This window comes from Falco biarmicus, chromosome 4 (genome assembly GCF_023638135.1).
Source record: "Falco biarmicus isolate bFalBia1 chromosome 4, bFalBia1.pri, whole genome shotgun sequence".
Lineage (NCBI taxonomy): Eukaryota > Metazoa > Chordata > Aves > Falconiformes > Falconidae > Falco > Falco biarmicus.
The window spans coordinates 101420001-101442335 of record NC_079291.1 but is presented as its reverse complement, the minus strand read 5'-3'; the positions used below and the strand labels follow the sequence as shown (position 1 = coordinate 101442335).

General features: G+C 40.8%; 1 protein-coding gene across 9 annotated transcripts in view; it reads left to right on the top strand.

Moving 5' to 3' along the window:
• CHCHD6 (coiled-coil-helix-coiled-coil-helix domain containing 6) overlaps window positions 1-22335 on the top strand; it is a 115998-nt gene that overhangs the window by 5701 nt on the left and 87962 nt on the right. For all 9 annotated transcript variants that reach the window (XR_008821171.1, XR_008821170.1, XM_056334072.1 and 6 more), the window contains one exon: window positions 1302-1446. Coding sequence is in view for 7 of the 9 variants with exons in the window: in XM_056334072.1 (XP_056190047.1) it covers window positions 1302-1446 (145 nt within the window). In the remaining 2 variants the exon portion in view is untranslated. The remainder of the gene's footprint in view (window positions 1-1301; window positions 1447-22335) is intronic.

Sequence of the window (22335 nt, the reverse complement as noted above, 5' to 3'; positions counted from 1 at the left end):
GTGGTTTGCTTTCTAGGGGACTGTGGAATTGAAGTTGCTGGCAGTTTTCAGTGCTGAGCTGCTGAACTGCATCCCAAATACCTGATCTGGGAAAGGAGAGGTAAGGGCAGAAATGCAGGGAAAGGTCAGTAGGGAAAACAAGAAAGGGAGGAGCAGCTTGTATGTGTGTGGCTCAACTACGGAACCAGAACCAGGCCTGGATGGTCTGAATTGCAGCCTGAGAGAGTCTGTGGATGACAACAAATGGAAGGAGTCGTCACTGTGCTGGAGAGTAACACTGCAACTTAGAGGGACCTCGGCAAGCTAGAGGCATGGGAGAAGAGAGGCTGAGGGGTCTGCGTTGGCTTAGCCTGGTGAAGAAGGGCGATGTAATTGTTATTTTTTCAAGTTCCTCAAATAGTGAAAAAGAGACAGTGACAGACTGTTCTCAGAGGTGCACACTGAAAGGACAAGAGGCAAGGGACACAGATACAGCAAGGAAATTCTGCCTGGGTATTGGGGTGTCTGTGTGGGGTGGGTGAGGAGAAACCCCGAACAGTGAGTGCACTGAAGCACTGGAACAGGTTGCACCAAAAAGACATAGAATCTCCAGTCTTAGAGATCATCAGTAGGTGACTGGAGAAGGCCCTGAGCGACCTGATCTAATCTGAAGTTAGTACTGTTTTGAGCAGAAGGCTGGAATATATAACTTTCAAAGGTCCTGTCTAACCAAGTTTATTTTGTGATTAATTTCATGCTAATTTCTGTTTGCTTGCATGTGGAATTTCCAAGGCTTGAATTGTACAACATTTCCTTCATGGCAGTCTGAGATTCAATTGGCCAGATTATGGATGGGGCAAGGCTGCTTCTCTGTGCTGTTGCTGCATGCATTTTATGTGATTTCCTTTCCTTTGTAGAGCAGAAGAGCAGCGCTGTCAGATAGGCTAACTCCTTTTGTTGCTGTACGTCCCATGATCTTTTCCAAAGTAGTATCTATTTATCTAGCTAACTACTTTCTATTCTCATTGTTTTCAGATGATAGTAAGTACTTACTAGAGCTGCATATAACTGAAGTATAAACTTATGGTGCTAAGCCTACTGTTACTGCCAGAGCTGTACCTCACCAAAGTTACAGGTCATGTTTAAAGTTTGTTGGACTTTCGAATTCCTGCTGATAATAGAGGGGCTGTGAGCAGGTTTTGTGTCAAATAGATTATGGATTTGTGTTTCGGCTCTAGGTAGGGATAGTCTATGCTAAGTCGTGACTCTGTTGCCAGAAGGCTGCTGATCATCTTCTCTGTTTGCCTTTGGTGCTCATACAGGTATGAGCAAGAGCAGGCACTGGTCCAAGAGGAGTTGCTCCGGCTCGCCAAAAGAGAAAGGGAAGCAGCCAGTGAGGCCTTGAATACTGCTCTTCAGCGGGAAAGGAGCACCACTAATGAAGAGAGGCAGAGAGTGGCCCAGCTGGTGAGTAACAACAAACTCCAGTACATTTCCATGCAAGACAGGCTAAAATATCTCTGCTTGAGGACATTCGTTAAATGTCACTTGTGTGATCAACTTAGAAGCTTTGGTTTAGGCTGAAACACCCGTCACCACCTAATTCATCATTTGATGTTTGGCTCACAGTGTAGCTGGCGAACTACGTTTGCAGCATGTCATGCAGTGATGCTAAGGCCAAACTTGCAGGGAAAGGCTTAAGCAGTGACTGTGCTGGGGAGAGCTTTACCTGTGTAGGTCAGTGCGGTGTGTGTATATGGGGTTGTTGCTTGAGCTAGAGAGAGTGCTAAAAATATCAAGTGTTAAGTATTGTAACATTTTGAAGAAGGCTTAAGATTGTTTTTTAGGGACCAGGAAGCATAAACCCCTTTTGCACAACACACCAGTGACTCCCAAAACGATCTGTTATTGCCCAGTAGGCAGACCTATTTTTGGGGACTTCTTACCACAGCCTTTACTATTAGTCAGGCACCTTGGTGTTGCTGGGATAACCCGTTGAGTTACTGTCATACCGGTGCTGAGAAGAGCAGTGAGGGAGGCAGAAGTAGAGTGAGGTGAGGCCGAGTAGAGCAAAAGGCTTGTGTCACTGTGGTAGATTGGAGTTGTCATTGGTGCATAATATTCACATGACACTATTTTGTATTGTTTTCTTTTGAATACTAACATTACTATGGCAATGGTAGATGCCTGTAAACAATGCAGAGTCTTACTGGAACTGCCACTTATTCCTGACCTGCAGTGGTATGAGGCGTCGGGGTGTGACAGTGAGGTAGGACCTATGCTTGCCACAGTGAGATCAAACTGCCTGTTCACTTAGACTGTGATGTTGAAGCTTTGAGAGAACTAGACTCAGAGTAATTCTCCTTGCCTGGTACACACTGAAAGGATGGTTTAGTGAGAGGACAGGCTTGAGTAATGATAGTCCTTACTGTGTTCCTTCCATGCCACTGATCTGTTGCATGCACTTGATTTAAATGAAGAATCCTTCTATAAGCATGTTTTTTCTATACATTGAATGCTAACTGGCATGGCTTACCTAGGCATGTGACTTGTCTGTGAAGCATTTTGTGGTTATGACATGAAGGTGTTGGAGGGGACTGAATAAATAAAATTTATACAAGAATGGCCGTAGCGGTTCAGACAGAAGGTCCTTCTCGCTATAGTGCATCTCTGACAGTGATCCATAGCAACTGTTTAAGGAGAGCATGGGAACAGAGCAGATGTATAGCAGTATTTCCCACCTTATACCCTTGCAACTTCTGCTGTTCTGGGGCTTAGAGGCCCCTTCAGCAAGAGGTTCTATTTTCACCTTGGTGATTAACAGTCCTTAATGAAATTGTCCTCCATGAATTCATCTGTCTGTGTTTTTGTACCCATTTGTGCTTTTTGACTCCGTGATAATGTTTGTACGTGGTTGGATTGGTAGGTCTCTGAGATTGCTTTCCTGGATATAGCTTGTGAATGTCTGCTGTGTCATAGGAAGTTTCCTCTTGGTGGGTTGTACCCTAACCACAAGAAGTTGCGTGATTGCTGAGCTTTAGAATAGAGGTGTGTGAGGCAGGTGACTGCTGTTCCTTTGCATAGGACATCTGGGTCATCAGATGCAGTACCAACTCTCTTTCCAGTAGAAAGAGAATATTCCCTTTATGAATGTAATTAACGGACTTCTGTAAAGAGATGGGGGAAGAAGCTAGTGGATGTGGCTCAGCTCAGAAGTAGGGCCTTGCCCTTCTGCAGTGAGCTGTAGAGTAATCCTGGAGAAATGTGACTAGCAGATTCAGGCAATATTTGTGAAGTGTAAAGAGGGCGCCTCTAAAATGAGTTGTGACCTGACCGCTAACATTCAAAAGCTGTTCTGTTATCTGAATCAGCTTTTACTCCTGCAGCGTCACATACCCAGATATTGCATACTTGATGCTCTGCAAAAATGTGATCAGGCTCTCCTTGTGTAACCCATAAAGATAAGATAGTGACCACATAGTGTTAGCCCAGAACATAGTACAAGAATGAGAAACTGTTAAATTTAATTGCTCTTTAATTATCTCTTGATCAGTCATAAATTTAAGATCCTTAAAAATGGAATAGTCTAGTCTGTCCTTGCAAAGATGAGGTCAAAGCTATTGTTTATTGACTTCTAGATGTCTTCCTAAGCAGGAACTGTTTTTGCCAGTCTTTTAAATTATTGGAATCCCTATCAGACCTGCTTTATCTTAGCTACAGTTCCCTTTTGGGCATGGTTGTATTATTGTATTGACTCAATCCTGCTCAATTTGTATCTGTCTATTGTCTAGCAGTATTGGTTTCTTCCTTTATTTGGAATAGGGCTTGAAGTTTCTTGCTCACTCTTCTGCTTTTTAGCCTTACCACATGAGGCAAATAATGGGTGTGAGCTGCTTTTTCATCTCCTTTGTGGCAGTCTTCTCTTTCAGGTAGAAGGTAGTAGTAGAGCTTAAGGTACCTAGTGGTAGTCCAGGTGCAGATGCCACTTGTAATGATCTGCTTAAATTTATAAGGGACCAACTTCCAGGTTTTTTGTTGTGACCTGCTAGGGAAGGCAGAGAAAAATGGGGCAACTCCCATGGAAAAAAATAACAAATGGATAATTTGCTTTTAGCAGCACTTAATTTAGTGAAAATTGAAAATCATGCCACATATAATTAGAAAGGTTTGGTCTGTGTATTTATTTATTTATTTAATATTTTCAGTAAGACCTTGAGCTGCCCTGTGCCCTTAACATATAGTTTGAGGATTAGTAGCCTTTTCTTGTACAGTTGTCACCAGTAGTGCTGCAATAATCTCCTTTAACCTTGTAGACCATAAATCCAAGTATGATAGCTGTATTTTGAAATGATTTCATTTTGATTGTGCTGAACATCACTTGTAATTTAATCTGTTCTTTATGATTTTTATTTACTGACTTTATTATTGGCAGTATTGCTATGGAGCACTTCTTCAGTCTTATTATATAGTGCACATTCCTGAAGAGAGTGTAGACTAGAGCTAACCTTTGATAAGGAGCTTGCTGGCAGCTTCTGGGGCCAGTTACTTCATCATTTACGGGGAAGGGTGCAGATTAAAGCTTACTGTTGGTTTTTTGTGGGTTCTGTGTTTTGTTGTTGTGGTGGTGTGTGTGGTTTTTTTGTTTTCGGTGGTTTTTTTCTGTTTCCTTCTTGAAGAGGTGCACTGATACAAGAAGCATTTAGAGTTAAGTATCTGGGTCCTGTTCTACGTTTTTCTTTTGATTCTTTTTTAAATGCTTTGAACAAGGTACTTAGCTTTTAGATACCTTATGTTTTGAGTAAAACTTAAAGTTTTAGTTTAAGAAGCAAAACAGCTCTGTAAGTAGAAACAGTGCAGCATTCACTTCTCTCTTTGAATATGTTTTTTGATTAACCATGGGGGACTGGCTTGAATGGAAATAGTCTGCTAAGCTGCTGCAGAAGGACTCTTACATGTTTGTTTCAAAGATAAAATGTTTTGTTTGTTTGTACAGCACTGCAGGATTGTGGTCTGGCTGGACTCTGAATAATTTAATGCTGTGGGTACTTACAATACAACAAGGATTATATGTACAGTATTCACAGCAGGGCCTGGGGTGTTTAATGCTTGTAGCATGCTTTCAGTCTCATGTAAAATATCCAAGAATTAATACAGCTATCTTTATATCCTTTTTTATTTCTAGCATGAGCGACTTCCAAAGTTGTCATAGTCAACTTACTTAATTGCTTCACTGTGTTGTGAATAATCTCACCTTTCCCCTGTACCAAGGGTCTTTCCTTTTTTACTTCCAATTAATCAAAACCTCTTTTCTCAACTTCTCAGTTCTTTTGGCTTTCTTTTTTTCTCCTTCTTACCAACAAAAGAAACTTTGCAAGCAAAGCTGCTCTTTTTTCTCCTTTCTCCTTTTGTAATCTCTTAAGGCTGCACAGCATGTGCAGCATATGCATCATGAGCCTCTTGGAGCCAGTGACTCCCTGCCTGATGGTTTTTGCTGGAACCTTTGAGACAAATCAATGTGGAATGGAGATGGAGAAAAGCAGAAGCTGGGGGGGGGGGGGAGAATAAACGCGATTAAGCGAAGACATCTCATTACTACTCTAGAAAGGGAGGATTATAACTTATAAAATAGGAGGATCTCATTTAGGGGCCATGTCTGCCTCTGTTATCAGGACAGAGGGAGAGCAAATAGAATAAATGAAATTAATACTTTGAAAAGAAGCATTACCCGGATTTGAGAATTGGTCTAATATGATTTGTGCAAAGCTCTGAAGTTCTTATCTCCCCATTTAATACCCCTTGGATAATGGCTTTGTCAGAGTTATTGACCAAAAGTCATCATCTTCCTTCCCACTTTGAAAGAATGAATTCAGAAATGGGGTAATGGCAGGACAAACTTTGCACCATGATTAGCTTTTTCAGACAAGATTGATGGGCGTTGGTTCCTGCATGGAAAGAGACTGGACACAGAATTCCTAAATTGCTGGGAGTGTTTTTCCAGCTATTGATGATGGACAGGTTACTATTCCCAGTGTTCCTGGTCATGCCCTGCTCACTGGCTTGCTGGATGGCAACCTGTGCTTTCTGGTGGCTCCAGCATTGCACTGTTGTGATTAGTGTGGCCCAGAATATATACGTGGGAGGAAATACAAGGATTTAGGATTTGTCTCTGGTTGCTCCAGTAGCTGATTATAATTGGTCGTAGGCTGTCAGATTCTTTCTGATGATTTCTTGCTCAGAAATAATCTCTTTGCTCTTCAGAGCCTTTCATTTCCTCTTGTTGATTCAGGAGAGCAGGGCAGAAGGAAGAACGCATGGCTGGGAATGTCTTTTCATCAGAGCAGTGGGTTTTGATACTGGTGTCATTTGTGAATGTGGGATTCTGAACTTTTGGGCTTTGCCTGTGGCATACTTTAGACACTTCCACCCTTTCTTTAGTGTATATTGATCTGCTGACATTTTAACTGATATGTTTTCTTCTCCATTTCAAGGAATGTGGAGGTAGAATTGCTTAAAGTTGCTGAAAGCCCATCCATAGGTTGTTACAATGGAGGAGAATTTTGGTGGTAATTGGGGAGTGACCAGGTGGAGTAGTGATATCAAATGTTTAATAAAATTGAATGTATTGTTAGTGTTTTCTTTTTGGCCTTGTAAGGGTAGAGAAATGATCCAATTGGCCCATTCATGGAAAGTTTTCTATAGATTTCTGGTCATTGATGAAGCTTCGAGCCAATCTTGCTTACATTTTGTTGCTGTGAATTGCCCACTGTTGTTGAGCAGTAGTATCAACTGTAGATGCAGCTGAGCTGGTACTGAAGATGGTTTTAGAAATGGTGCTGAACATCTTTTAGTTTTGTTAAGGCTTCCATTTCCTTTGTGATAAGCTGGGGATCAGCTTCATCCCGGCTGATTAGCCATAGGTAAGCGTCTCTAGATTAGACTGGGGTTTTGTTGTGCTTAATCTCCTATCGTTGTGACAAGCTGGAGTGCTCGGCTGAGGTCCAGTAGTAGCATGGTGTTGGCATGGGGCCATCAGTGAAGTGAGACTGCTGCTTTTGAGGTCAGGCCTCTGTCATCAAAACTTGTCATTTTTTCCTCCCTGTTTGTTTGAGTTGATGTAATTAAAAGTATTCTGTCTATGAGCTTTGGGTTATTGTCTGGATACTGTTCACATCAGGGCCAGTTTTGTTGGTGCTGTTTGCTCTGTACCTAAAATGTAGCACACTGAGCTAAAACCCTTCTCTTTGTAAGTTGGAAGCCTACGTGTAGGAAATGAGTTCGTTCCGGGAGGAGGCATTACTAACACAAATCTTGGGATTTAGTGTTTAATAGCTCTAATTTCTGCAAATAATTCTTGATTGAAGTTTTTTGTGGGTGAAGCAAAAACACTGATTAAATCAGAAAGTATGGAGGCTTGTTTTAAATAATGCAAAATGAGGAAAAAGCCCATTTAGTTACTTTTCTTGAAGTTTGATTTTCATTGATGTTACAGCGATTAGCAACATATACGTACATGTGTTGGTTAAAGGAATGGCACCTTTTTTTCAGATTAATTTTTGTTTTCTTTAGAAAATGACTGGTGCATTTAGTTACTAGAACATTAATTCCTACATACAGTGTGGGTACCACCAGTTGTGGGGGCAGTAGCTCTTGATGATTGTTGTTCCTTCCAGTTTGACTATTTGCAGAGCATTCACATACTGTGTGTCGATGCTTGTGTACCTGCTCTTACTGCAAGCAAAACCAGCTAGGGAGCTCTGACTAGGTTAGCAGGAGTGGTGTTATCTTTGACTAGAAGTTGCAATGCAGTTGTTCTCAATTGCTTTCACTTGTTGAATAGAACTGCCTTTTAAATGTGTTGATACAATGGAAAGATGTGTTTTTTGGTTTAAGCCTTAATGATTTGTTACAAAGTGTTGCAAGCTATTGATAGATTAAATAGCTAGGCTGAGTAACTTCAGACCTTGTTTCTCCTATCCTGCTCATTCTTGCTGTCTGGGCTAGGAGATACTTGTAGACTTCCCTTTGAAGAAAGTTTATTAGTGTGGATCTTTTAAAGTTAGTGGTCTGTTATTCTGTAGTCTTTGGCCAGAACATCCATCCTTCCCCTCACCCCATTTGTGTTCCTCTTTGGCTGCTACCTTCTACTATAGAAGTGGGTGCCTTTGTGCAATGCAGGAATTACTACTTTTAAATGTTTAACGGTTTCATAAAGGGTTCTCTGCAGAAAGTAATCTTGCAGTATTAAATGGTGGACTTAGGAAAGGTTTGCATTAAATTTAAGCTCGGCATGGTGAGAATCTACATGTCTTCTAGCCTCCAGCAAGCTATTAACTTCTGTCTCTGGAGCATCAGTGAGGTCTAAATTTAACTAAAATGTGTACTGCAATGAACCCTGAATGTGAAAACAAAGCCAAGCCAACTCCTCTTTCTCAATCTTCTTTTGAGGGAAGGTAAAGGTGTTATCTGGCTAAAGGTAAGATGCTGCATATGTATTCATTATTTTCCCTGCTACTGCTACTATGATTTGTCAGACATTCATAGCATTTTTTTTTAACAACCTCCAATTTCTGCAGCTAGTCTTTTATCTCCTGACTGAAGGTTAATTTGTGTTTCGAGAGGTTTTGCAGATTTCAGCAGCCGATGGTCGTTTGAGCTTCTCATTTTTGTAGTCTCTTGGGCTAAGGGACCTTATCACAGGGTTGGTCTATTTTTAAATCCTACAGCTGCAACAAATTGAAGCTGTTTGTGGTGCTGCCTGCTTCCCCTGTCTTGCCTTCAATTCTTCTGTGCCCATATTTCACACGTTTTGGTTTTTTTGTTGTCTGCCAAGTTCATATGCTCCACAGAAACTTCTTTCAGATTCATTTGTTCTGACTTATGATTATTGTAAAGCTATTCAATCATTTAAAAAGCAATAGATAAGATTAGCCTTCCTTTCCCCCTATCTATAACTACAAAATATGAAGCTCATAAAAAAATAAGAGAAGAATATGCTGATATTTTTCCATGAGTGGTCCAGCAAAGCTAGTACGCTGGTGGTTTTTTTTGTTTTGGTTTTTTTTTTTTTTTTTTTTTACTGCCAGACTACTGTAGAGTAGCAAAATGCTGCTCTAATTTTGCAGCTAATTTTGGGGGCATAAGCAACAGAGATTTGGTAATGCATCAGGATGTTTCAGTAGCCTTTCCTTTCCCATGAGCCAGTATTAGTCAATCCTATGAGCCAGTATTAGTGAAATGTGGTATGTTTTGTGGTATGAGATTGTCATAGGTGTAAAGGCTGAGACTGTTTTAAGAATATAGTTCCCACTAGCTTGGTTAAACCTTATTTTTGGATTAGGATTTTGCTTGTCTGTGTTTGGAGTGTTTGGAATATTACATCTATCTAACTTAGTATTTGGTGATAGCTTTCCAATATTCATTGTATTCTATCTAAAATATGATGGTGTTTGAATCTTGGATCAATGATCTTTGATTACTGAAAATTCTCCTGATGTTTCTGTCACAAAGTGTTACTTAAAAAGAGAGCAAGATTATGAATTTAAAGGGCTAATATAATAGCTAGGAAATAAATTTGCAGTAAATGAAAACCTTTGCTCTTGCACTCTCAGATGATGGGGATGTGAGGTAGGTGACCTGCCACTGGATGTTGTTTCTGTCATATTTCTGAAATGCCATGAAAACTAGCGTTGGTGCTTCCACCAACACCTTTTCTTGGAACCTTAACATGTCTTGATGCAATCCTTGTTGACAGCAGAGGGGTGGTACAGATGGTATGTGATGTGGGCAGAGTGTTCCACACTGGGCAGTGGTGTGAGAAACAGTGCAGGGTTCTTTCTGGGTCTTAATAAGAAAGACTGACAAATGGGTTAATGAAATAGCTGTTTTAATAAGATAAAATAAAAAGATTATAGATAGCAAGTAAATCTTACATCCCTTCAGGTGGTGGGACCCCTGCTTTCATGCAGCATTGGATAGACCCTGGATGGATTTTCCTATGGCATGCTGTGCAAATGGAGAGGTTCTGCCTTTTTTTGTCACTTGAGCAATTATATTATTACAAGAAACATCTGTGAAGGATGTTCCCATAAGAACATTTTGCTACTCTTTTTAGATAATAGCACGGTCCCGCAGAGGCCGGTAGTGAGGGTCAGCTGCTGCAGACTCCTCTGTGGAGGTACCTTGCCGAGGTGCCTGTGCAGCACCGGACAGGCCTGATGGTCATGCTGTATCTGTATGTACAGCACGGCACGGGCCTGCGCCTGCTCAGGTTAACTGGTCTGGGGATCACCACCTCCTCAATGCACAGTTGCCACCCAGTCAGGATAACTACATCTACCCCTCATGCAGTTTTTACCTTTCTGAAAGATAGCTAAGTTACAGATTATATTAGCAAGCTGTTCAGCTAATATGAAGTTTCCTGATGGGCTGGAATGTTACTGGTGTGGTAACAGCTGTCAGTGCACAGCACAGACCAGTGTGGGGTATTCCAGTGGGTTCCCATACAGCAGCTGTTCATAGTAACATACGGGCTTCTCAAGCTCCAAGTACCAGGCCCAACAGAGCAGATGTGTCCTATTCAAGATCACATTTTCTCAAATAACGATGTTTTCACAAGTCTCTCGATACAAATAGTTTTGTTGGGTCATACTGGAAGATGAAGCTGAGTCTACATGGTGTGATGGAAGAAATCAAAATAAGCACCAATATTATTTCTTTATTTCTAACCTTAAAGAAGAGTTAAAGCAAGTTGATATGAAGAGTAAATTTTGCTGAGGCTTTTTCCAGTTTGTTTATACCCTCTGCTACAGATGGGCATCCTCAAACTTGCTTCTATTTGCTGATGAAGTTTATTTTCATTCTTGTTTGCTTCCCTCTCTCTGTCTTTTAACTTTCCCCAAACTGCAGGACTGTTTGCTCCTGCTGCTTCTCCTTGTTGGTGGCGTTATCAGGCATGTGTACAGCGGGTGAGATTGCAAACGCCACTGTTCTCTGGGATTCTAAGGATCAGACAATGTTTTACACGCCGTCCCATTCTCTAGCTGGCTGGTTGGACATGATGTTGGTACCTTATCTTCACGCTGACACACACTGGACATTAATAGAAATACATTGCTGAGGCACATGTGTGGAATTTCAAGCAGCCTTTCTAGCTGTGCTTTAGATAGTCTATTGTGTGCTTAACCTCTTGGAAGAGGTTTTGATGAGAAATGCATAATGTTAACTCTTGGGCAGCTGGGTGGACTTATTACAGTCAGCATAATATCCTCCTAATTGCATGCTGCTTATGTATTTTGGAGTTTCAGCGGTTTTAAACCTATCTTTCCATGACCAATATTCCTGCTTCCTAATGCAAATTTTCAGGGAAGAAATAGGTATGTGTATTGCATGTGGGGAGGAGGTAGGAAATATGTGCTGTAGAGGGAAGTGAGCTGCCAGCATCCTTGTTCAGCTTTGTCTGAAGTCTGTTCCTGAATTATTTTTGGCTCTGATTACCTTACATCAAATAAAAAAATGACCTGGATGCAACTGCTGCTATTTGCCAGGAATTCCTTCTGCTTTTGGAGCACATCAGAATTGTTATTGTTTCCTTTGTACTATATACGTATACTTTCTCTACTTGTTTGTGACGACCATCTGCAATTATCTGTATTATTTATGAGTCCCGAGTAAAACATGACGGGAAGTAGCTTCTTAAAAGGGACTGTACTGAGGGAGAGGAAATGAGCTGATGACTTTCTCTTTGATTTTTGTTTAGACAATGAAATTAGAACACCTGCAAGCTTATGAGGGAGGGAAGGAATTAGGAGAGTTAGCTGGCTTTTTTTCCTGTCTGTGTGTTACATTGGGGGTTTAGAGCCTTTTTAGCCTTGAAGACTTTGTGATAATGGGCAAACTTGAAGAATGATGCAGTAGGAGTTGAGGGTAAAAATTGATCAAACAGACAGATAGATCAGGGCAATGTATAATTACTGTCCAAAAGAAAAAAGCTCCATAGTTTAATACCTACTTGAATAGTACATTAGACTAAGGATACATTTGTTAAATAACCAGTGCCCTTCCAATTAAGACTGAGAGCTTGCCACGTACATTGACTGAATCTTCAGCTTTTGCCATGGAAAAAGTGGTTTGCTGTTTAGCAGACGACTTCAAGCCCCTTTCTTTTCTATATAGGCTTGTATCTCTTCTCTCTCCTTTTCCCTTCTCTCTAGAGTCTGAGCGGAATGGCTGTCTTCCTCAGTGTTCATCTTGCTATAGCTGTAATTGGCACTGTCAACTGAAACTGTGACTCCCTTCTATAGTTTCTGAACTTCCAGTACACAAACGGTTCCTTACAATAGTTGTCGTCTTCCCAGCTGAAGGCCTGAGCAATCAGTCATTTTGTATTTTCATATGATATGCTCTCCAAGTTTAACAGCTAAATCTGGAAAAAGGGGGATTGGGTATAAGGATGTGTTAAAAAAAAAACCCAAACAAAACAAACAACCCCATAAAACCCCCACAAAAAAAAACCAACAAAAACAAAACAAAGAACAAACCACCACAAAACATAGCAGTACTTCAAAAAATAAACAAAACCAAAACCACAACGATAACAAAAACTAAGTCAGCTGCAAATAAACTTGCATGTTTCTTAAACCTTCTTCTCTAGCTTTTCAGGGTAAAAGATTTTTGTTTCAGGAACAAAATATGAAAAAGCATGAGAAGTTTAAACTGCAAAGCCAACTAGTATTTTAATGATACTGAATGTCAGTGTGGTCTACAGTTTTTCATCATGTAAAAAGTTGCACACACGTACCCCGCCCCCAGCCAGTGTGCCTCTTCCTGTTCAAGGCTCAGCATTTTGCAGTGTAATTTTTCTAAGCTTTCTGCAACTGAAGGTTATCATAGGGTTCTATTAAAAAAACCCCAACAGACTACAACCTACTTGCCTGTGATTTCCTGTTATACAGCAAAAAGAGGTGCTTCTCTGGTCAAGTAAGAATTTGACAGTGTTCCTGTACTGGTAACAGAAGTGGGATGCGTCAACACCTTTTCCTATCTGATTGCTGTTCAGAAGCCAGGTTTCAGGTCACTCTGCCCTTTTTCCAGATTGTGATGAACGTCTAAATGCAGTCTTGAAGCTGTTGCCAGCCACTTGCATTTTCTTTTCTCTAGAACAGTTCAGTAGTAGTTCATCAAATTTTATGCATCTGGGGTAAAAATAAGAGTTTTAATTGTAATTAATCTTAGAGTACTAGTTTGTGCCCAAATTAAGTGGGGACCAGTAGCTGTGTTCCTGTTCCAATAATGTCATTCTGCCTTAGCAGGCTCATTTTCCAAGGTTAATAAGGAATGTGTTAAGGCACCTGGAGGGAAAGGAGCTCTAACGGCCTTAGCTGCCGTTCTCCTCGGTGTAGATGGGACTAGGTGGTTGGTTGATAAATACTTTGATGCCTCAGGCCTTGCAAATGCACGTGGCTCCCTTAGGAAAGAAGGTAGTTCCAGGGGTACCATGGGTGTTCTTCAGGCGGGATTGAAGCAGCTAGACAGAATAGATTTCCTCCAGCACCAGTCTCACTAACATGAGTTTTAACCCCTCTTAATTTCTGTGTTTTGCTGTCAAGTATCCTGGTGGGCAGGCAATGGTAGATGAGAGATTTTTCTGACTGTGTGTGCATGCCAGTGCAGGCAGAATTTTGCCTTATTTGCACATGTGTTTAGAAGTTACATCTGCATGTTGCACGAGAAATATGTCTTACTGGGTATTCTCAAACTGTAGTAAAAATTCACATCTTTGTAAGAACGAATAATAAACTTCTGTGTAATTAGACTAATTTGCTATTGTTGCTCCTTGGCCAGCAGATGTTGCTGTTGAGCTTGGTTAGGCTTCACCGTAGCGTTCAGCAAGTCACTTGCCTGTTTTAAGAGCTATGATGTAGACGGATTCGGAACTAAGTTTCCTACTTGATAATTCATGTCATCTACTGGTAAGTCAATATACTGTCCAGAGACTTACGGTACATCTTGCGCACACGTGTGTGTATATAAATAAATGATATTAGCATGTCTATTTTGACCAGTGCATTATTTTTTTCTCTCATTACTGACTCTGAATTCTTATGAAACTTTTTGCTTCATTAGCAAAGCGGGTTTGATTTGTTTATTTTAAAATTATTTTTGAGGTAGGGAGTTTGTTGGCTTTTCAAGTGAGCCTTTAAAACATGATGCTGCAAATAGAGTCTAATAATCCATAAACAGCATATGCTCATTAATACCCTTTGAATTTAGTGTCTTGTGAAAATCTATTACCTGCCTCATGCAGAACCTGGGAGATGAATTATGTGTTTTATTTGGGGTTAAAACCACAGCTCAGCCCGGTGGCTGCTCTGTGTGTTGGTCTTGCAGACCCTGTGCTCTGCTCCTCAGTTCTTTGGGATGTGATTCTAGCTGTAGTACTTTTATTTTGGAACAAAGATTTTTAATGTGCATCTCTGTTGTGTGCCAGTGATGATGCCTGAGTTCATACTCTTTTCCTGTGGTGTAATAACTTTTGCAGCAGCAGTGAGTATTTCCTGAAGATGGCACTGAAGGTACATCCATGAAGACTCCTTTCCAGGGGTGGACCTGCAACTGCTGAGCCCTCAAATTGCTTGCATACCAATGAAATGTCACGAAGTTTTTTTTCTTATTTGTTTTCATTCTGTCTCTAGCTTCTCCAGCAGTTACCATAATATTTTTCAGGATGAGCTTACACTAAGTTTTTGAAGTTCATTGGTTTCTATAGAAATACAACATTTAGAGTTGTGAGGCCACTATGTACTGACAGAGTTTACGAACTGGAGATGTATGTTGAATCAGCCTGCTTCTGTCTTTCATTTTCTCACCATGCTTCCTGGGGCTTGCTTTCATGCTTTAATGCATGGATCTAGCAGCTTGTGAGGTTGCTGTGCGTTCTAGCTGCAGAGTGGAGGACAAGGCTGTTGGGAAGGCAATGCAGGTTTCCACACAAATTAAGTAGTATGTTTTCAGCCACCTCAAATTTCTCTTTGGTCTTCAGCTCTCTGGTTGGTTTCTAGTAGTACTTGGAGGGGTAGATAACTGCTGCTGAGAGTTGGTGTGGTTTGAGAAGTGGTGGGAGGATAGTGGCAGATGCTGTCCTAATGACATCTTGTGCTCTCTATCAAAACTAATGTCACTGCCTCTATTCTTCAGATCCTCTTTAAGATTCACTGTTTTGACCTACATCCCAGCCTTCTAATTGGCTAAAACCTACAAAACCTGGTCTGTAAAAATTGACTATAGTATCTGTGTCCCTTTGGTTTTGACTGTCTGCAGTCAGACTATGTAGACTGCCTAAGAAGGGCTGTACTGAAAAACCAGTGGAGTTTTTTTCAGTAGAAGTTTGGGATGTGTATGCAGTGCTTTTGTAGAGGCAGTATCTCAGGTCAATCTTCACTGATATTGTAGGTTTCTGACTGATCTGAGTCATTTGGAGTTTAAAACATAAAGATGATCTAGCTGGCCTTGGACAAAATGAATTACTGCTTTGAAGGCAGAATCTTCTCTTAAGGGAGAAGTTGGTGGTTGGCTGGAATCCCTGCAGATTTTTGGGGAGATTTTTATCTTTTCATCTGTTTTCAAGAAGGAGAAACGAGTTACAAAAACCACTTAAAGGTTCAGTTAAGATTTATTCTGGCTGTGTAACTGCCTCCCATAATAACTTTAATATGCATCATCCTGAAACTCCTAATTGGCCCTGGTGTTGGCAGGGCTTTCAGACCCAGCAGAATCTCCAATGTTCAGCAGCTTTTAGGAAGGATTGTAGCCAGAGAAGCACAAAAGATGAAATGGCTGCCTTATAAATTCTGACTGACCTTGAGAGTCCTTGTTTTAACAAGCAGGAGGACGCTGTTGAGAGCCATCTAGATAAGAGCAGTAGTGGGAGTGTGCGTAGGTACGCAATTGTTGAGGCAAGAGGGGAAGATGGGGGAAGACCTTGTGGGCTTGGTGGGAGGAGGTGGTTTTGTTGTGGGCTATGTACCTACCTACACTGTTGTTTCTGTTCTTGGTTGGAGTCTTGTCTGTACTGACACTGATTAAAAATGGTTGGTTGTTTGTTTTTTTTTGTTTTTGTTTTTTTTTTTTTTGTCTGATGGATGGTTGTGGGGGTGGGCTATGGAAGGTCTGTGGGTTGAAGTAATCCATTTCATCAATTAGTGTCTTTATTTAAGAAATGATCCCAGTCAGTTGTTCTTCAATAATTAGTGACTGACTGGTCCTGTGTGGGTGCTCGTCAGACAGATCAGAGCCTGAATGACCAGGGAGGCTGAAATTTTCTTTAGCTTCTTCTCTGCTCCCCTTGTGCCTGGATGGGCAGGAAAGCCTGCCAGGCTGCTGTGGTATCATACCATTTTTGTGAACGATGGAGGACTGTCATTCTTGCTCTCCTGGGCTGTCAGTTGAGCAACTTTGGTAGACCCTAAATTCCCTTTAAAACAAAACATTTGGCTTAATTTATTTCATTCTATTAAGTAATTTCACTGCTAATACGTAATTTTCTACAGCAGTGATGCTTGTCTATGCTTTAATTATCACAAAGCTGCACAATTCCCCCTCCCCCCTGCCTGGAAGCTGTCACTTGTGCAGGGTGGTTTTGCAGAGGTAAGTGTGTAATACATGGCAGTGCTTTGGGTCTCACACAGTACTTGGGCAGTTGCTGATTGCTAAATGTAGGTAATAGAAGAGGCAAGGATTTTGGTCTGTCTATTAGTGGCTCTTACCCCTGTGGAGTGAGAGATGCTGGGAAGCAAAAAGCTTATCAAAACTTCATAATAAGGGCTTGAAGACAAAGGTGTGAGTGAGTGCTGATTGGAGGCATTAAGCTTACAGGTGTTAGGAAAATTTGGAAGCCCAAGTAATGTAGGAAATGAATCATTCGTGATCCTGGGCAGGAGCCTGGGAGCCCTGATTTTGTTTGAGAAAGATTCTTTGTATTTCTTGTCTCCTCCTCCCCGCCCCAGCTTTGTTACTCTCTTTTTGGTAAACAGACACTCTGCGTGCAGAAGAGCCCAGTAAAAGCCTTTGATCCAGCCAGGAAGTGCAACTGAGTTACAGGGTATTTACTGATAAACTGGGAGAAGATACATACTCCGGTAAAATACCTGTTATTTCTCAACACCACACTCTCTTGTTTGTGAAGGTGTGATTTTTGTTAACAGAGGACAGGGTCAGTCCTATCTGAACAGAGGGCATGTGGGCAACATGATACTTGTGTCGCTGGAAAGTAACGGTCTGTTTGGGAGAGATTTCTAAACCCTTGGGGCTCATAATTGTGCTTGCCTTGTTTCACAGAGTTGAGAGAAGTGGGTTGTAGACACCTTATTTAACTTGCAGTGATGCACGGAGGTTTGTGGATGAAGAATACCTGGAGCATGTGTCAAAAATATAGCAAATCTTGAGAGGGACCTGATAGAAATGAGGACAGTATGAGGAAGCAAAGCCTGTTTATTATCTTATAATAGATGGAAATGAGGCCATTTATTGGTGTTATCTGCTGGAAGAGGCATTCTGTTAACTACCTTTGTTTGGAACGCTGACCAAGATGTGCAATACGTAATTGTGCTGCAGCTTCCATCCTGACTTCATTCTTAGGATGGAAATTACTCTCTTTCACATACAAAAGCATTGAATTATTTTCCTGTATTGTTATGATGAAGGCAATTTCTGGTTGCTGACTGGCAGGAATGAGGAGGGGAGGACTGTACAGCTTGTGTGGCAACACATCCTCAGTCCCTACGTATCTGTTGTGCTTGGCTGGCAGCAGTAGCACCTGTTTGAGCAAGATTTCTTTGGCCTAGAAGCACATTGTATATTTTCTTTGGCTGAAGGACATAGTCTTAAGTATGTCACTTGAAGACCTCACAGCTTGCTGAGCTCTGAATCTTTCCATCAATCTCATACTTATTTTTTATGGTATTTATCACCATAATGTTTTATGTACTTTTCAGATAAGTAAACTGGCATAATATGGTGGTCAGTTTGATGACTGTCTTCCTCTTGGGAAAGGACGTTATATTAAGAATTCTACTCCTGCAGGAGGTCATATGCTCAGCCCACAGTAATTTAGTCTGAGAACTTTTTCTTTCTGGTAACCCGAACACCTTTGACAATTTTCAAAATGTCTCTTCTCTAAATACTGTTGGTTGAAATACTTTTCCACACCTGGCAATGGATGCTCACATAGAAAGATTTTATAGTGGCAGAACTAATACCCAGAACTATGGGCTTGGTTTTTGAATTTGTTTAAAGCATGCTTGAAAAATTTCCCATAAGAGTATGGACGTAAATACTGCCTTAGTGGCTTTTTTGACTCATCTTATGGAAAGCGCTTGCCAGGTTTGAAGTTTCCATGAGCTTATGTTAGTTAGTTCTCTGGATCTGTACTCTCACCTTTATAATATACATGCCAAGCAGGAATGAGATGAGATGACACTCTTAAAATTTTTAGTTCATGAAAAGATACAAAAAAACCCCGGGGAGGTGAGGAGAAAGCCCTTAATGGTGGTGATGGAGCTCATTGCCTCAATTCTCCTGGATGATGTGAGTGAGATACAAGTGGAGGGAGCATTCCTTATCCACATGACAAGGGAGATCGGTTGGACACTGTGATGGAGCTGCTAGGGGAAAGGGTGAGTGAATGATCCTCATGGGGCACAGTGTGGGGGGAAAACCCCAATGGGAGAAAAAAGGCACTTCCTGGCTCTGTGTGTGCATGTGATGCTTTTGCCTCCTGGAGTTTGCTGGCAGGTGTGGAGAGAAAGGATCCCAGCCTGGCAAGTCAGCCACCAGTGTGGCTGATGATTAATTGCCCTTTTTAAATTGCAATTATGTCAGTCATAGAACCTGTGAATATTAATTCCCAATTTGCTGCTTGAAAAACTGAATGATGATGAGACTGGTCCGTTTTACCGATGTCTCAGAAGCGGGCTGAGTGCTGCAGCCAGCGGTTACTACTGAAAGGAAAGGCTGCTGCGAGTCTTTGTGTTGTTTTGTGTGTCTTGCCTCTTCTTTTTCAGTGTTTCCATTCCCTCTTTCAGAATCCTTCTGGTGCTTACAGCAAGTTTTCCACACTGACAGTAGTAGGTGGCAGGCTGACACCTAGAGTGAGTTAATTACTGCAAGCAGTATTAGTTCCCTGGATTTGGTGGATGGCTTTCCACCATTCGCTGCTGCTTCCTGAGTCCCTTAGAGAGTTAAGAATGAAACAGGGATTGCTTTTTTGCTGCTCCAGCTCTTTCCCTTCATCTCAAATGTGTGTAACCTTTCATTCCATTATACTTAGATCTTTTGAGATAATTTTCTGATTGTGCCATCTTGGAAGGATATTAACAGGCAAGCATCAGTACACTGTGACTGTTCTCTTTTCAGTAATCTGCACAAATACATGGATGATGAAAATCTTTGTTTCTTCTGCGGTTTGGGTCTCTGTTATCAGTCATGATCCTGTCTGGTATTTTCTGCATGAATCAGGAAAAAATATGGCATTTTGCTTGTATTTTAGTTTTCTTGGAATAGTAGTTATCTCAAGAAGTGTTGTCATGATATGTTGATATTTTCTGAGATCTTTGAAGGTGAGTAGTATGGTGTGTTTTTAGAAAACAAAAATAAAACCCTTCAGAACCCTCTGGTTGTTTAGTTCCTGATGTGTTTTTAGTTCTTAAAACTTTGTGTTTCTTTTAAAACTTTTCCAAGATTTCAGTTATAAGTGACTTCACTTACATATTTCATTGTTTGTTTCTGGGGTTGGTATATGCTGAGTTATCAAACTGACTTAATGGTTTTTAAGAAACAGGCGGTGGAAGTTGCACAAAAATTGTCTCCACTCTTGGTTCTGCTTATAGTTGTACATTTTGTGTGGCCAGTAAAAGTTGACTGTTTCCTGAAAGATTTTCAAAATGGAAGCACTCGAGCTGAAAGTGTTGGGCATGTGAATGGGAACTAATCACTTTAGTTAATTACTATAGTTCCTGTCCCACTGAATTAAAGGCACGATGTGATAACCCCTACAAAAGCAAGGGATGGGATTTGCAGGCAACGACAGGTTGCTTCAAGTTCTGTGCCAGACTGCTAGGGAGAGGCTAGAAAAAAATTAAGATGCAGCAGAGAACAGGAAAAAATGGTTTAAATTTTTGCTTGGTGTTGTCCTTTCCTGGAAGAAAGGAATGTAGCAGCCAGTTAAGTGTGTTTCACTTACCAGCCTGAAAAGACATTGAGGGTGGCCCCAGGTTTAGCACTTCATTTTTGGCTTTTCTGTTTTCCCCATTTTTGAGCTTTTATAATTGAATGTTAAATTGCTCATTTTCATTGGACTCTTTTAATTTTGGAAGGCTCCAAACAGTCTTGTATTGCTGCGGTTGCCCTTTGAGGTGAAAATGAAATGTTTTATTTTATGAAACAAGAATGTTGACTAGACACAGCCCTTTAACAACCAAGTTAGCTTTCTGTCACTAGTTCTTGTAGGTGTTATTTTTATCCTCCTCCTTCTGTTTGCGGAATTCTCAGTAGTGTCTGAGATACAGAAGTTTCCATTGCGCAGTGGGACTAGACTGAACAAAAGCTTTAGTCTCCGTTTCTGTTGAAGTGGTGTCTGTTTTACCCCAAAATGCTTTGAAAGCTTTTTTTTGTCATCAGGAACTGAGCTTCACTTTCATATTGCTCGCCTTCAGGGTCATATTCCCTAGCTAAATGGGTACTCTAAACATTGATTTTTATTTAATTAGAATAGTTTTGAAATATATATATTTTTTTTGTTCTTAAGTTGTTTTAGTAGGATTTGTTTCTGTAGGGCACCTTAGCAGGACACATTACAAACTCTCCCTACAAGATATACTGCCAAGATATTCCCTGTTTTAGGTGGCAGCCCAGCAGACAAGTATGTAGCCTGCTGCACAGTGGTGTAAGGTGTTGTACACTCATTCTGTTGACACAAGGTGCAAATATCAGCTCTCATTCAAGAAGTGCCAAGGGAAAGTCACATTTAAAGACCATGTGGGCTCAGGGGTGATTTCTGGCTTTAACAGCATGTCTAGCTATGGAGCGAGGGGGAGTGGTATGATACTCCACTGATTTATCTTGAGAAGGAGTTTAAGGATATCTGGCCGGGAACTGGAGGTTCATGTTCAGAAAGTTAAGTCATTTTGGATCAGAATATGCAGATTATTGCCATTGTGTCAGTAATTTTGATAGTTGGGGACTGAGAACAGAAACTAAAACTTGAAATGGCTCTCTGCCTTGTTGTAAGTAGTAAAGAATTGACTGTAACTTGTAATGTGACTTGAGAAAACAACCAGTGTTGTAGAAAGCTTGGGAGGAGAAGGGAGTCTGCTCTTGTCCGTTAATATGTGGGGTTTTTTTGTGTGTGTGTGTGTTTTGCCCCCCACCGATGTTATGTTAGCAGACCTTGTCCTTTTTACTTAGCAATTCCAGTGCTTGTGAGTTCAAGGTAAGCTCTGCTTCCTCTGGGGCTGTGGTCTGAGAAGTATCCTGCTCTTACTGCTCAAGCACTGTGACCAGGGTGAAGAGGAAGGTGGGGGCAGAGGAAGATGACTTCAGCTGCTGCCTGTCTCATTTCTGTCAATGTAAAGAGCTTTACAGATTTGAGTAATATTTTGCAATTGAGTTTCTCTTTTAAAGACACTCTGATGCTAATGTTGATTTAATAAGGTTCTCTCATTCTCTCTCCTTGCTTAATTTGAAACATCTAATTTTGTGCTTCACAGTTCTGAACACAGAATTAGTGAGGGAAGAAGAGCCGGAGGCAGGAGGAGTGGAGTGCCACACCAGAAGTTGCCAGGGGAGATTGATTCAATAGAGAGAAAAGGTGCAAAAGGTTATATGACCACAGTTCAGAACAACGTGATGGTGGTACTAATGAGAAGAAAAGCTTGATCCTTTAAAATGTTTTAAGGGTTCTGTGGGTGTATAACCAATACTAAATGGAAAAGGGAGCAATGGACTGTTGGTTTCTTGGAGTGAATTTTTCTCTTGTTTTTATATGTATCTTATATATATATATATATATATATATGACAGGCAGGAAGGAGAATGTTATGAAATCAATAAGGTTTGAAAGGTTTTTATTTTAAAGACTGTTTTGATGAGTGTGGCATTTATTTTAAAAAATGCTGAGAGATTATGAGAGATTGTGAATTCAATCTTGCTAATTTATTTTGTCTGCACCTGAATGTTTGGTGTTTTTCTGCTTTAATTTTATGCTTGCGGAACAAGCTATTGACCTCCTTGGACATTTTAATTCCTTTGTTGTCCTGGGGATAGATGTAAACTCCCCAAAGCCACAGTTCCAAAAGGCTGTCTAAA